The sequence below is a fragment of the Trematomus bernacchii genome, unplaced genomic scaffold (assembly GCF_902827165.1).
Source record: "Trematomus bernacchii unplaced genomic scaffold, fTreBer1.1, whole genome shotgun sequence".
In the NCBI taxonomy this organism is placed as follows: domain Eukaryota; kingdom Metazoa; phylum Chordata; class Actinopteri; order Perciformes; family Nototheniidae; genus Trematomus; species Trematomus bernacchii.
The window spans coordinates 1,045,619-1,058,152 of NW_022987705.1; the positions used below are offsets into that span (position 1 = coordinate 1,045,619).

The 12,534-nt window shown below is 40.6% G+C and overlaps 1 protein-coding gene across 1 annotated transcript; it reads right to left on the reverse strand.

Annotated features, from left to right (window-relative positions):
• Nucleotides 1-1,213: 1,213 nt before the first annotated feature.
• On the reverse strand, nt 1,214-12,088 carry aldocb (aldolase C, fructose-bisphosphate, b). The gene is made up of 9 exons (XM_034139949.1): nt 11,978-12,088; nt 6,842-6,958; nt 6,179-6,390; nt 3,959-4,013; nt 3,709-3,869; nt 3,477-3,560; nt 3,179-3,353; nt 2,450-2,649; nt 1,214-2,356 (listed from the first exon to the last, which is right to left on the reverse strand). The coding sequence occupies exons 2-9, from the start codon at nt 6,951-6,953 to the stop codon at nt 2,264-2,266; spliced, it is 1,092 nt and encodes a 363-aa protein (XP_033995840.1). The 5' UTR covers nt 6,954-6,958; nt 11,978-12,088; the 3' UTR covers nt 1,214-2,263.
• Between the last annotated feature and the right edge of the window lie 446 nt (nt 12,089-12,534).

Consider the following 12,534-nt stretch of genomic DNA (forward strand, 5'->3'; position numbering starts at 1 on the left):
CCCCCCCCCCCCCCCATCCCTTTTTTCTTAATTACTGCTTCTCCTTCTCCTTTTCCAAGTTGAACTGATAATGTTATTTCCTTTTGTAATGCACTTTTTGCTAATTTATCAGCACACTCGGTCCCTTTTACCCCCTCATGAGCAGGCACCCAGCAGAACTGAAGATCTATACCGCCTCTGTGAAGTCTTAACAAGCTATGGTTAAGTTCTATGAGTATATTTTCTCTGACAGTTGTTGACTGTACGCTTTTTAATATGGATAATGAATCTGTGCATATCACCACCCTATCTATCTGGTCTGACCTCTTCAACCCACTGTAATCCTATTATTACTGCCAGCATTTCTGCTGTTACACTGATAGATCTGACGCTCTTTTTGAGATCGATATTTTAAAGTCTGGGATATATATACCAACTCCAACACACTCTTCCTTGTTCTTAGAACCATCTGTGTATATGTTGAGGTAATTGTGATAATTATTCCTGAGCTACATACTTTCCCGAAACTTTGTTTTCTTCCAATATCTTGACTCTCCATAGATACAAGGTCACAAAAATACTAATTTAAACCACATACATTTTGAGGCTATTTTTGTTTGATTTATTGGTCTGCATCACATTGAGCAGTGTTTTGCTTATTTTGTCCACTTTGTCTCACAGGTGTAGGAGCAAACATGTTCACAATGCTCCTTACAATCCAATCCAAATAACGAACCAGATATGTTTGAAAGGTGAGGTTTCTGACCAGCTTTGTATTTGTGTATGTAAATGTAAAATGCATGATTTAGGAGGTTAACAGGTAACTAAACTGCTCCCTGGCGCCAGACAGACTGGCACCTCAATACAATGCATGCGTGCACCTATCTGTGTACTGTGTGTAAAACTGTGTTTTTACAAAATATATAAACCAGAGTGAAGAAAAATAAAGGTTAATCTTCTTCAAATTAATACACAATATAAAACTATTTCACTAAAATACCCTACTTTTATTTAAATAAACAATCCAAATATTTATTTCAAAACTATATTAAACTAACTGTAAATAAAATGGCTGCACAATGCATTTGGATAAACATTGTGATACAAGGAGGCAATTGCATGAATGATGTGACAAGATGTCACGCAAGCAGAATAAAAATGCATCCACAGATAATTCATTTGTTATTTGTGGACACCATAAGAATAGCAGTAATAAATTCAGGCAACGCTTTGCTATTTTTTTAAGTTTTATTTGTCTCCACTATTCAACACACCAAGTGCTTCAAGAACAATATTAACATCACAAACATCACGGGAACCCAACACAGCAGTGACTGTTTCCCCCGCTGCCAACCACACATATTGGTCCACATAATCTCAGCAGTAACCATCTCATTTTGCCATGGGCCTGGCAGGGGGAATCAGTGGGGGGGCGGGGAAGTGCAGATGACACAATCATCACATAATATTGACGCCTTCACACAACTGAATACATTGATTAATTTATGTAATTAAAAGATAATGTTATACTGAGAATAGACACACAAGATGTTTCTCTAATTAGTAGTAAGTAGAAGCGTGAGAACAGAAAGATTAGGATGAATCCTGGCGAGGGTCTACTGACCGCTGCTGGAGCTAAGGCTTTCTCAACAAACAAGCACTCTGCACTTTTAGACAGACAGTCACCCCAACTCAATCTTTAAAAGCCGACGTCTTCACACTGTTTGTCTCGTCCTCTCGGGCCTTAACGGATGTACTGAGGCCACTAATGATCGCTTGGTCCCACTGTCAAGGAGGTTGTTAGTATAGCGCTTAAGGGATGAGCTAGTACTGCATTTTGACAGAAGCGAAACACCGACACAGACACTTCCAAGCTTGGGAGTGGCTTGAGATTTACCATGTGGGGGAGAAAGGGAGACGGCACCAGGTGTGGAGACAGGAAGAAGAGGCATGAATTGAATACTGACTGATTATCTTGATCTATTGTTCAAATGTTACCTCTGAAAATGAATGTCATATCTGATCAGAAGTCAGTCACAACATTGTCTCAAAGCAGTTTTGATTTGTTTGGTTAAATAGAAAAAGAAACAAGCCTGTTCCCTTTAGTATGTTAGTTTCACATTATGTTTTTAAATACACATCACTAATCATGTAATCTTTAACAACTCTGACAACTCTGAAGTACAGTAGACAGCACAGGCCTGTGATTTATGGAGGAGTGAGGGGAAATAGCAGAGCAGATATAAGACTATAACTATACGCCACAGTTGAATGTGGTAGGTGTTTAGTAGGCGTGATTTTCCACGTAGAGGGATTTTCCTGCGGCGGTACCACTTCCAGAAGACCGGTACTTGCCGAGAGCGGCCTGACTGTTAGCCTGAATAAGAGACAAAAAGAGTATATTAACAATCTTGCACGAAAAAACTTTATTTCATTCTAATATTCTGCGAAGATGTGTCTGATGTCTGACCTCGGCGCGCTTGATGAACTCCTCGGTGGCGGCCTTCTCTTTGCTCAGCTCTCCTCTCCATGCGTTCAGCGCGGAGGCCTGCAGGGCGCGGCCGTACGAGAAGGTCAGAGCCCAGGGCTTGGTGAGGGGGCAGTTGTTGATGGCGTTAAGGTTGACGCTGGCATCTTCCTCGGACTGGCCACCTGACAAGAATGTCACTCCTAAGAAAATACAGAAACAAGCAAATATACACGTTATCTTTTCAAATCTGGCTTCATACAATGTTTTATTCTTTTAACCATGACATAATAATACAACTGTAGGAGCCATGAATGTCAGAGTGGGGATTTCTGTTGTATCATTTCATAAGGGTTTTTTCAGAAATATTGTACCATAAAATAAATTATAGTTATACAATACATAATGGATACTATAGCAGCAAGTGTAATTACAGTATATATTTAATATACATATTTTCATCATTCTCTAATTAAAAGTACACGTAATGAAGATTTGACCAAGAATTAAAACATGCACACATCTCTTAAATACTGTATCTACAGATTCCAGACAATTTATTCCATTAACACTTTGCCTGATTTATGTTATTTTAATGAATTAATCTTAATTTCCAATTCAATTTACCGTTTTATCTTTGTTTAAAGCACCTTGTAACATTGTTAAGAAGATAACGTTTATTCACATTAAATATTGTTAACTTTAATTTCCTAAATCGATCTGGTCTCTGACCTGTGACTGCAGGGGGCACGGTGCGGCGCAGGGCGGTGACGGTTGCCATGGCGATTTCCTCGTTGCTGACCTTGGTGGGGCAGGAGTGTCCGGGTGTCACCATGTTGGGTTTCAGCAGGGTCCCCTCCAGGTACACATGGTGGTCTGACAGAGCCTTGTACACTGCAGCCAGGACCTGAGCAGCGGCAGAGAGACGAGATGTTGGTCAAAGGACTGTGAGAGCATTGTTACGAACGTGTGGGGAAATCTTTACGGGTCGTATTCACTGTTTTGTGTTTAATAAAGTCACTCAATTCACCTTCTCACTGACGTACTGGCAGCGCTTCAGGTCATGTTCTCCGTCAGGAAGGATCTCGGGCTCCACAATAGGAACAATGCCATTCTACAAGACATTCAAAAGTATAAAGTTAGGGCAAACTCTCATATTCTTTAGATACACTAAGAATTGGTTTGAATGGCCAATAGGGTCCTCAAATACCACATTTGAACGCAAATAATATTTTTAAAAGCCTGACTAATCTCACACCGACCTGCTGGCAGATGCTGGCATATCGTGCCAGAACATTAGCGTTCTCCATGATGGCCAGCTCAGAGGGTGTGTTCTCGCTGATCTTCAGCACGCTGCGCCATTTAGCGAAGTCTGCACCGTCCTTCTTGTACTGCGCACAACGCTCAGAGAGCCCATCCAGACCTGCAGCGCAACACATGCACAGAACCATCGTCAGGAACCAAGGGGGGGTTCTATTGTTTCTGAGAGAGTGTGTTTTGTATTTATCCTACCCTGTGTGGTGGTCTCTCCATCTGTTCCAGCGAGGGGCACAACACCTTTGTCCACCTGCAGGCACATTTATGTCTAATTTATAAAATAATTCTAAATGATTGACACATAGCTAGCACAATAGAAAAATTAAAGGGCCCAGAGAACAGAAATTGTAACAGGGTAACTGCAAAAAGGAAGCAATACAATATTTGATATAATGTTTTAGATGTGATGTCACACTAATAATTAAATAAACAAGTTCAATATCACCAATCTTTGCTTTATATTTAATGTAGAGATTCTGATGCAAAATCCTATGAATTTCACTCTCAAATAAACCCCAGTTTCTCCTCACAACCTGACCTACTGTTATGTGTGGGTCTGTTTGTGTCCAAACAAGCTGACAACAAGTCTGTGTGTATTGTAACTAGGGTTGTAAAGGGGCGGAAAGTTTCCGGTAAATTTCCGGAAAGCTTCCGGAAAGTTAAGCTGGGGAATTTTGGAAATATTCGATGCAAAATTAAACAAAAAAACATGACATTTCAACAGATTTTTTTTTTAAGTGGAACAGGACAAGTTTTAATTATTTTATTGAACAATTATTTGTTTCATTGAAGAACGAAAACAGGAATGTTGAGTTAAATGTTACTCATCCCCCCCAACACCACTCATTAAAAAATGAACAAAAATGCACCCCCATCCAAAAATCCCCACAAAGTCCCATTCAAAATGTGAAATGAAATGAGCCCTTCTCCCTCCAAGTCCCATTAAACATGCAAATCTTCCTTCAAGCAATCCTCTGCATTTTTTGCTAAACCCTTTCAGTCAACGGGCTCTTCCTGGGCCTCATCAACATCCAACTCTGAGTCTTCCTCTTCAGTGTCACTGTCCAGCCTTGTTGAAGATGGCTCTGTGTCAGACTCAAAGAGCCTTAGGTTTGCCCGAATGCCAACCAGTTTTTCCACTCTCACATTAGTGAGCCTGTTGCGAACCTTTGTGTGGTCTCAATAGCCATGCAGTAAGCAGTGTGCTATGGCATGGATATTCAAGTGTACTTGAATGGCATCCGTTTGTTTTAGTCAAGATTATGCTAAAATATACTTTCCCCAACTATATTTAATGGCGCGTTTCCACTACAGCGCGGAGCACGGTTTAAGAGGGCTGTGACGTCAGCGGCCCGTTTTTGGTTGCGTTTCCACTTGGCCTAGTACCGGCCGACGGGTCCTAATTCACAGTTTTTCTGGCCTCATAAAATCGTGGGTCTAGACAGATTGGGTTGTCAGAGACAACGAGGCTGAGTCGGGCTGAGTATGCTAAACTAGAGAGAGAATCGCTGGCAAGGGTGCTACAACTACAACAAGATGGACATATTTCACCGTGATTTAATTGTAATACACGTTTCAAAATGATGCCGAAGTAACAACATACTGATACCGGTTAGTAAAAACCATGAATTAATGCTTTGTCAAGTCTGCAGACAGACGGCAGGGGAAAAACCTTTTAAAATGCGTGTTTTTCTAGATGGAGATTGGCTAAGCTAACGCAGTATATGCTCCGACCGTCCACACTCACAACAACGGCCTATACAGACATAAATAAAGCAGCGACTGTATTCGCCATGACACAGGCAGTCTGTGGTTTGTACTTGTTTAACTTTTGTCTAGTTTCTGAACATATATGAGGAGCTGTGAGCTCTGAGTGCTAACAGCTAACGGCTGTGTTGTTTTTCTGGGGTTCTCATTGAAGATGACGTCACGGCTCCGCCTACACTGCGTTACTATAGATACTACCCCAGTTCCTAAACTGTAATGGAAATGCGCCATAAAGTGAGCCAGTCCTAACGAGGCCTAGCCATACCGAGCGAGGCCGTGTAGTGGAAATGCACCATTAGTTCCCTAAGAAGAGCCAGCCTTCAAATTTGGAAAATTCCCCAGTTTATTTCCATAAATTCCCGTGGAAAGTTTCCATCTTTGAAAATTCCCGGAATTTTGCAACCCTAATTGTAACACAGACTTGTAGTAACCTTTTCAGCTTTAACAGCCAAACACATGTGTTTTTGCCTGCTCAACTGAACTATTAGACTGTAATATAACATAACCGATATGGCTTTGGGGACAATCAGAGGCAAAGCTAACATCAAACAAATAAGGCTCAAGTGATTATATTTTAGGAGACGGAGATGAAACCCACTATTTCTAGACTCAAGGGATCTATTCTGGAGGCTTTAAATTTCACTTTACCTTGATGCCGACAACAATGCCACGGTCCTTGATGAGCTGGGAGAAGTTAGTGCCGTCGTCTGTGTTCTGGTAAAGGGTTTCATGGAAGAAGATGACTCCTCCGATACAGCTGTCGATGCGCTGGTCGGCTGTGAAGAGCAGCTGGCGGTAGCGACGCCTGTTCTCCTCTGTGTTCTCAACCCCAATGGGGTTCAAACGTTTCCCCATGCTGCCTGTGTAGTCAACACAAAGCTGCTCAGTCAAGACTCCAATCAAAACAGACTTAATGACAGCAACTATCTATCTATCATATTGTCAAAGTGAAAGTCAACTTTATTGTCAATCTTTCAGTTTGTGTGTACAGACACAAACAAACCGTTTCCCACAATCACGAATACACAAATATATAAAAATATGTATATCCTATACACAATCAAACAGACACATTTATACATATGCACACAGACATAAATAAAAGCACAACAATCAATATATACAAAACAGTCACTTCAATATCTTTGGGAAATGTACATTAGTGCAAGATTGTCCATCTTGCACTAATGTACATTTCCCAAAGATATTGAAGTGACTGTTATTTTGTATATATTGATATTGCTACTTTAGCATTTAGAACTTTATAGGAAAGATATCAGTGATGTTATAACTTTGTACACAAGTGCATACCGGTGGATTCATCGGCTGCGAGGATGCCCTTTCCTGGGGCTGTAATCCTCTCAGCGATTTCCTGCAGCTCTTTCTTCTGCTCAGTAGTCAGTGCGGGATACTGGTGAGTCATGGTTGCTGAAAGAGAAAAGAAAGCCCTGAAGAGGTCAGATTGTTCAACGCCGTCGACCTGGATGACAGCCAAGCAGTGGCCCCATTTTCTATTGTGACTCTATTGTGTCACACAACATGGCTACCTCCTCGCTGCATAACTAAGCTCTTCTCATATAGGGCAGGAGGATGCTGGAAAGGGACAAAAAAATCCTACAAGATGGCGCGTTGAGTCATTAAAGCCAAGGACCCAGCGTGTGCATTCAAGTGACAAATCAAATGGCGTGAGCAGAACATGTTTTTCCATGAGAAAACATAGAGCTGGATATAAATAGACAGAAATGCATTCACCATCTGGAGGTGAAGAATTTTTCTTTAATATGTTAGCTGGCCTTACTGGTGACTGCAGCAGTGCTGTCACAATGTGCTAATGTGCACGTACACCCCTCGTGTAAACCAGATCATTTTGTTCCCTATTCCCTTCTTCACTCTGCCGTAAATAAGCTGTTGCGTAAGCCCTCCCCTCCCCACCCGACTCCATGCACATAAGACAGAGAGGGAGCGATTATGTAACCCTGCTCCTATACACTCTGCTGCCAGTCCTCATTATGGCTGCAAGACTGGATGCTGCACGGCTCCTTCCTCTCTCCTCAGCAACACTCCGTCTTCTCCTTTTGTCAACGAATCTCTCTTTTTGGCGTTGCACGTCTACATGCCTTTTATTTCCCTGATTAACACATGACTTGGTTACATTCAAACCCCCTGCTGTGCTCACTGCGGCATGCTGATGCTTTCTGAGACAAAGGGACATCCACTGGGCAAGATGGAACAAGCATGGTATTTGTAAAATCCAACTTTCAACCATTCCCTAAAATGCATCACTCTCACTAATGGGTACGGTGCCATGGAACAAGCTGTGACTTCTCCCTCTGGTGTCTGCACCGTTTGGCAAGCCACTCGCAGCTAACAGCGTCACTGATTGTAGATCTGCTCGACATCTCAAGTACAGCGCCATATCATATCAGATAAAAAGAAAAATTGTCGGTGGGGATACTCCTTTGGTTACAAATACCACCAAGGATAAACAATAGACAAACAGTGCTTTATTACCACCAAGAACACATATCTGAACACTTGATTACCCAATATAAAAACACATCAACGGCAGCAAGTAACATCAAATACCCTGATAGGAGGGTTTTGCAAAGCTAAACAATGAACTGACCGCTGGATTCCCAACTGAGGCTATTTTTCAGTAGCAGGACATTCCCAAATCCTCTGTGTTAATCCTCAGCTTACAGCTATGAGATAACATCCTTTAGAGAACACACAGGCCTCTCAATGAAAACGGTGTGCAGTTACCAAACAAATGTCCGGCGTGGCTCACTGCTAATAGTTAAATTCTACACGCAGGTGAAATTGAAGAGGCCAGGCCCGCAGTGGATAATTTGTGCCCTGAGGGAAACCGTTAGACGTAGTTAGACTATAAAGTCAGAGATTTCTCCAGAGGAGGAAGAGAGAGTATTTACACTGTTTAAAGGCCAACCCAAGGGGAAAAGCATGACGTGTGGGACTTCAGATTGCATGTGTTAGCCAGACAAAACTCATGCTCAGCAAATAGCTGCTATATTTTGTGAAGCTCTGCATGCTTCAACAATACATTAACATTACATCCAGTGTGGTTGGGTTTCTGCTGAGGAAACATTGCATTGGAAAGGGGATGTGAAATATCCACGTTATGCAAGTCAAACGCAAAAGGAACGTTACCAACTGTGCTTCGAAATAAGAAGCTAAAAAGGACAAGGACGTTGTAAATGTTTTCAATTACACATTGTTTATCCTGCTTGAACAGACGACCTTGAAGGACAAAGCCCTGCTGTGTGCATGTGACCGGTCTCTGATATACGATCAGCCCGGAGCAGGTGTGGTGGCAACACACCTTTCAACACTATTACATTATTATATATATATATATATATATATATATATATATATATATATATATATTACACCTTTCTGCCTCGGAAGACATTCTGCCATTTGGGGGGGAAATCAATCCAATGAATAAATATCCATAAAGATGACTCAACATGGCAGCCATTTTAACAATAAAAAAAAAACATATATGACATCCATTTGACAAAACCGTTAAATGCCAGGTTTAGTTGATAGTCACAGCGCAGAATAAAGAGCAACAGTTCCTCTTTTGACTCAAACAACCTGAAGCTCCATCTGCTGCAGGCTTACCACTGCAACTAAAGGGGATAATCCAATTAAATTCAATCAAGTTTGGTCCTTTAATGAATCTGGTGATCTTGTGGTGCTTAATTTGGTCATTTATTTACCACGCATTACACTTTAATTTCAGATGGTAATGAAACAGAAGCTTTATTGCCTCATTCAAAAACACGAACAATTGATTGAGTCATTTTAAATCCTGTATGTCCTTGTACTTTATTACAATATGCTCCATGCTTGAGACAGCGTAGCTTTGACAAAATGGAGGAACACTAACTGTTAGGATGTATTGATTTAATGCCAGCATCTATTGACTGATGCAGTGTTGGATGACAGAATATAATGAGTTTAGTCCTTAGTCTCCTGCAGTGTTTTATAGTGAAGCCACCCCCAACTGTCCTATGAATAAACTACATCATTACTAACAGCACAAGAAATTCTTCATTTTGAAAAAATATATAATATTAGGATTATTGAGCTTCAGGGGTTATTAATAATCACATGAGATAAGTAAGCAGTGCGTACCAACTCTGTTAACCAAGTGATAATACGAGTTGTTATATGAAGTTTCAAAACCTTAAACATTGACATTTGGTGGACTATTTGTCCCTTAACATAAAATAATCAATGTTAGTTTCCGCTTGCTCAAGGGCACTTCCGCAGCACAAACACTGATGTCTAGTATAAGAACTGTCTTCCGAACAGTAATAAATGCACCCAGCTGCATAGATGTCACACTGACATGATTTAAAGTAGCAGCCTTGTGATGATAATGTGACACTTCCACTGTCAACAAGGTGTATCTTTAAGATAGTGACGTACGGTGAGCAGGGGTTTATTTAATAATGCCTTCACTGTAAAAAACAGTATATACACTGGAAAAGTGATTTGGAATCCTTTCCATTAAAATGTTAACAATTGAGATATGTGCAAAAGATGACAGGATTATTATTAGCCTGTTTCTCTCTCTCTCTCATGTCTCTCTGTGATATTCATTCTAGCCTGTTGCACAGTGGTCGGCCTCAAGACGACAAGCATGATTTCTGCACTGCGACATGAAGAAACAGCCGACTCCCTCTCCTGTGGCGTCGTGCAGAACCCCCCAGAGCTGCATGTCGAAGAACATACTAATAACCTTCAGTTGAATGCACATCCACATTTATAGGAATCAGGTTTAACATGGTGTTACATACAGGTTTAACTAGAACCCCATTGTTAGCTGACATATCTGTTGCTTCCATCTACTTTAAGCTCTTCACCTTAGAAAAGACAGGATGATTACATCATACTAAAAAAGCCAGTCATCCTTTTCTGTAGAATGGATGCTGCAGAGGCCCACTAACCAACCCAGGATGCAGTGAGAGAACACAAAAACCTACATTTTAAACACTTCCTATAATCTATAGCATCCACTGCAACAGGTTGTTTTTTTAAGAATAGCTGCAAACTTAAAACTACACGATATGTTTTAATCATTCATCCACAGTTTATAAAGCCTGAGGACAGGGTCTGGCACATTTAACAGTTCTTGATAGTTTGTATTATAGTAATAGATAGATTTGAATAAGGAAATAATCGAATGTTTGAAGACAGAAATGGGATATATATTTCTGGTTGCTAGGTTCTGTTGCCTAGTCTGTATCATTATCACCGTCTGGAGGTTTATAAAAAAAAAATGTTCTTCTCTCAATTGCAAGTTGAATGCAGACAAGTGCTGATTTTTGTCACCAGAGGAGCTGCAGGCTCTTGTGTTTGGGGTGTTTCTGCCCTCAGGCCTTGATCCAGCTGAGCTAGAAGAGCCACTGTTTCTCATGCACAATAAAGCCTGTGGCAGACGTCAAGGTTACACGCATCGCAGGTCAGAAAAAGATTGACATTGGGGAAATGTGCATATTATAGTAGGAGTCACTCTGAAACTCGGTACACAAAACAATTTTTTTTTCTTCAAATTGCTTATTATTGTTAAAATACAGCCTGTCAAATGTGACTATTTAAGGGTTTTCTAAGCCATCTTTGGGAAATAAGCGTTAGTTGAGCTCTAATATACTAATTATTTACTTTATTATTGATTAGAATGCAGATTTTAAACATCATGACATATGAATGGTAAAAAAAATATCAGAAAAGAGAGAAAAATTTCCCTCATATTATCCCATCGCACAATGCCACATATTCACTGTCCAACTACAAGCTCATATACTAAAAGTGATATTAACTGGTTTAAAATCTGTGATGTTATCCTTATAACACAAGGTCTGATGGTTCAAAAGCATTACTTGGGAAAGCTAAATATAGTATTTTAATTGAATTTATGATTGTATTTAATCTATCAATGACATATTTCGGCCTACTCTTCCTCATGCCGCCCCGCCTCCTCCACATCACAGGGTGTCTACGTGCTCAGGAGCAGATACACACCACACAGCTGCCATCCGGATAAAAATCACTATTTACTCAGATATTTAACATAAAGATGATTTACACAAAGCAGACGCAACAGGCTGGGTCTCTTTTCATCCTTGAAGGTCATCGTTGTTTCGCCCTTCCTGTTACGTATTTCGACGATGGGCGGAAATACCAGACTTTGAATACCATTTTCGACAAGAAGGGAAACTATAATGGCGTTCTTTTAAAAAATACGACGCCATTGTCAGGTACTTATCATTCATTTGTGGCCAACTAGCAAGGAAGAACAAGTTAGCTTAAGGCTGTAAAGCAGCATCGCACCCCCATCATGGTTATTGTAACCTATACATGATCACTAACAGAAGAAGTATGTCCTATAGATTGAATCAGGAGTATTCTTACCTGCTGATGGCTGTCTGGACTGAGACCAAGTGAGTTGGAGGATGCAGAGTGTCTCGGTTTCTGCTGCAGCGCAACGTGACCCTTTAATCCTGGAGCCGGGGGCGGGGCTTACATCATTGCGTCACGTGATGGGGCGACGCCGAATAGCTTGTGCGCATGCGCCGAGCATCATTGCTCAGAGAAAGGATGCAGCATGATTCTGCAACTTTGTGGAAAACCTCTGGAACAAATTTCTAATCTACAGCTTTGTGTCTCTATCAGAAGCTCCTTATATGTTTTCAACCTTCATCTACACCGCATATGATCCTAACTATAACCCTCTAAGACGTAGTTATTGTTAATTTGTAAATTTAACCTGTATATTTTCTACTTTGTTGTTTATTTCTTGTCTTTTAATTTGTATTGTATAATGCCATGTATTTTTATGCTGCTGCAACACAAACATTTCCCAAATTGGGATCAATAAAGTACTATCTTATCTTATCTTATCTTATTATTTAGAAGCCAAATCCTGAATGGTTATGAGCAGGACCTGTAAAATCATATTAGTTATTTCT

Coding starts and splice junctions, on each gene's coding strand:
- aldocb (XM_034139949.1), bottom strand. CDS start 6,953: ATGACTCACCAGTATCCCGCACTGACTACTGAGCAGAAGAAAGAGCTG. Junction 6,391..6,841: donor CGCAGCCGATGAATCCACCG/GTATGCACTTGT, acceptor TTGACTACACAG/GCAGCATGGGGAAACGTTTG. Junction 2,357..2,449: donor AGTTCATCAAGCGCGCCGAG/GTCAGACATCAG, acceptor TCTCTTATTCAG/GCTAACAGTCAGGCCGCTCT.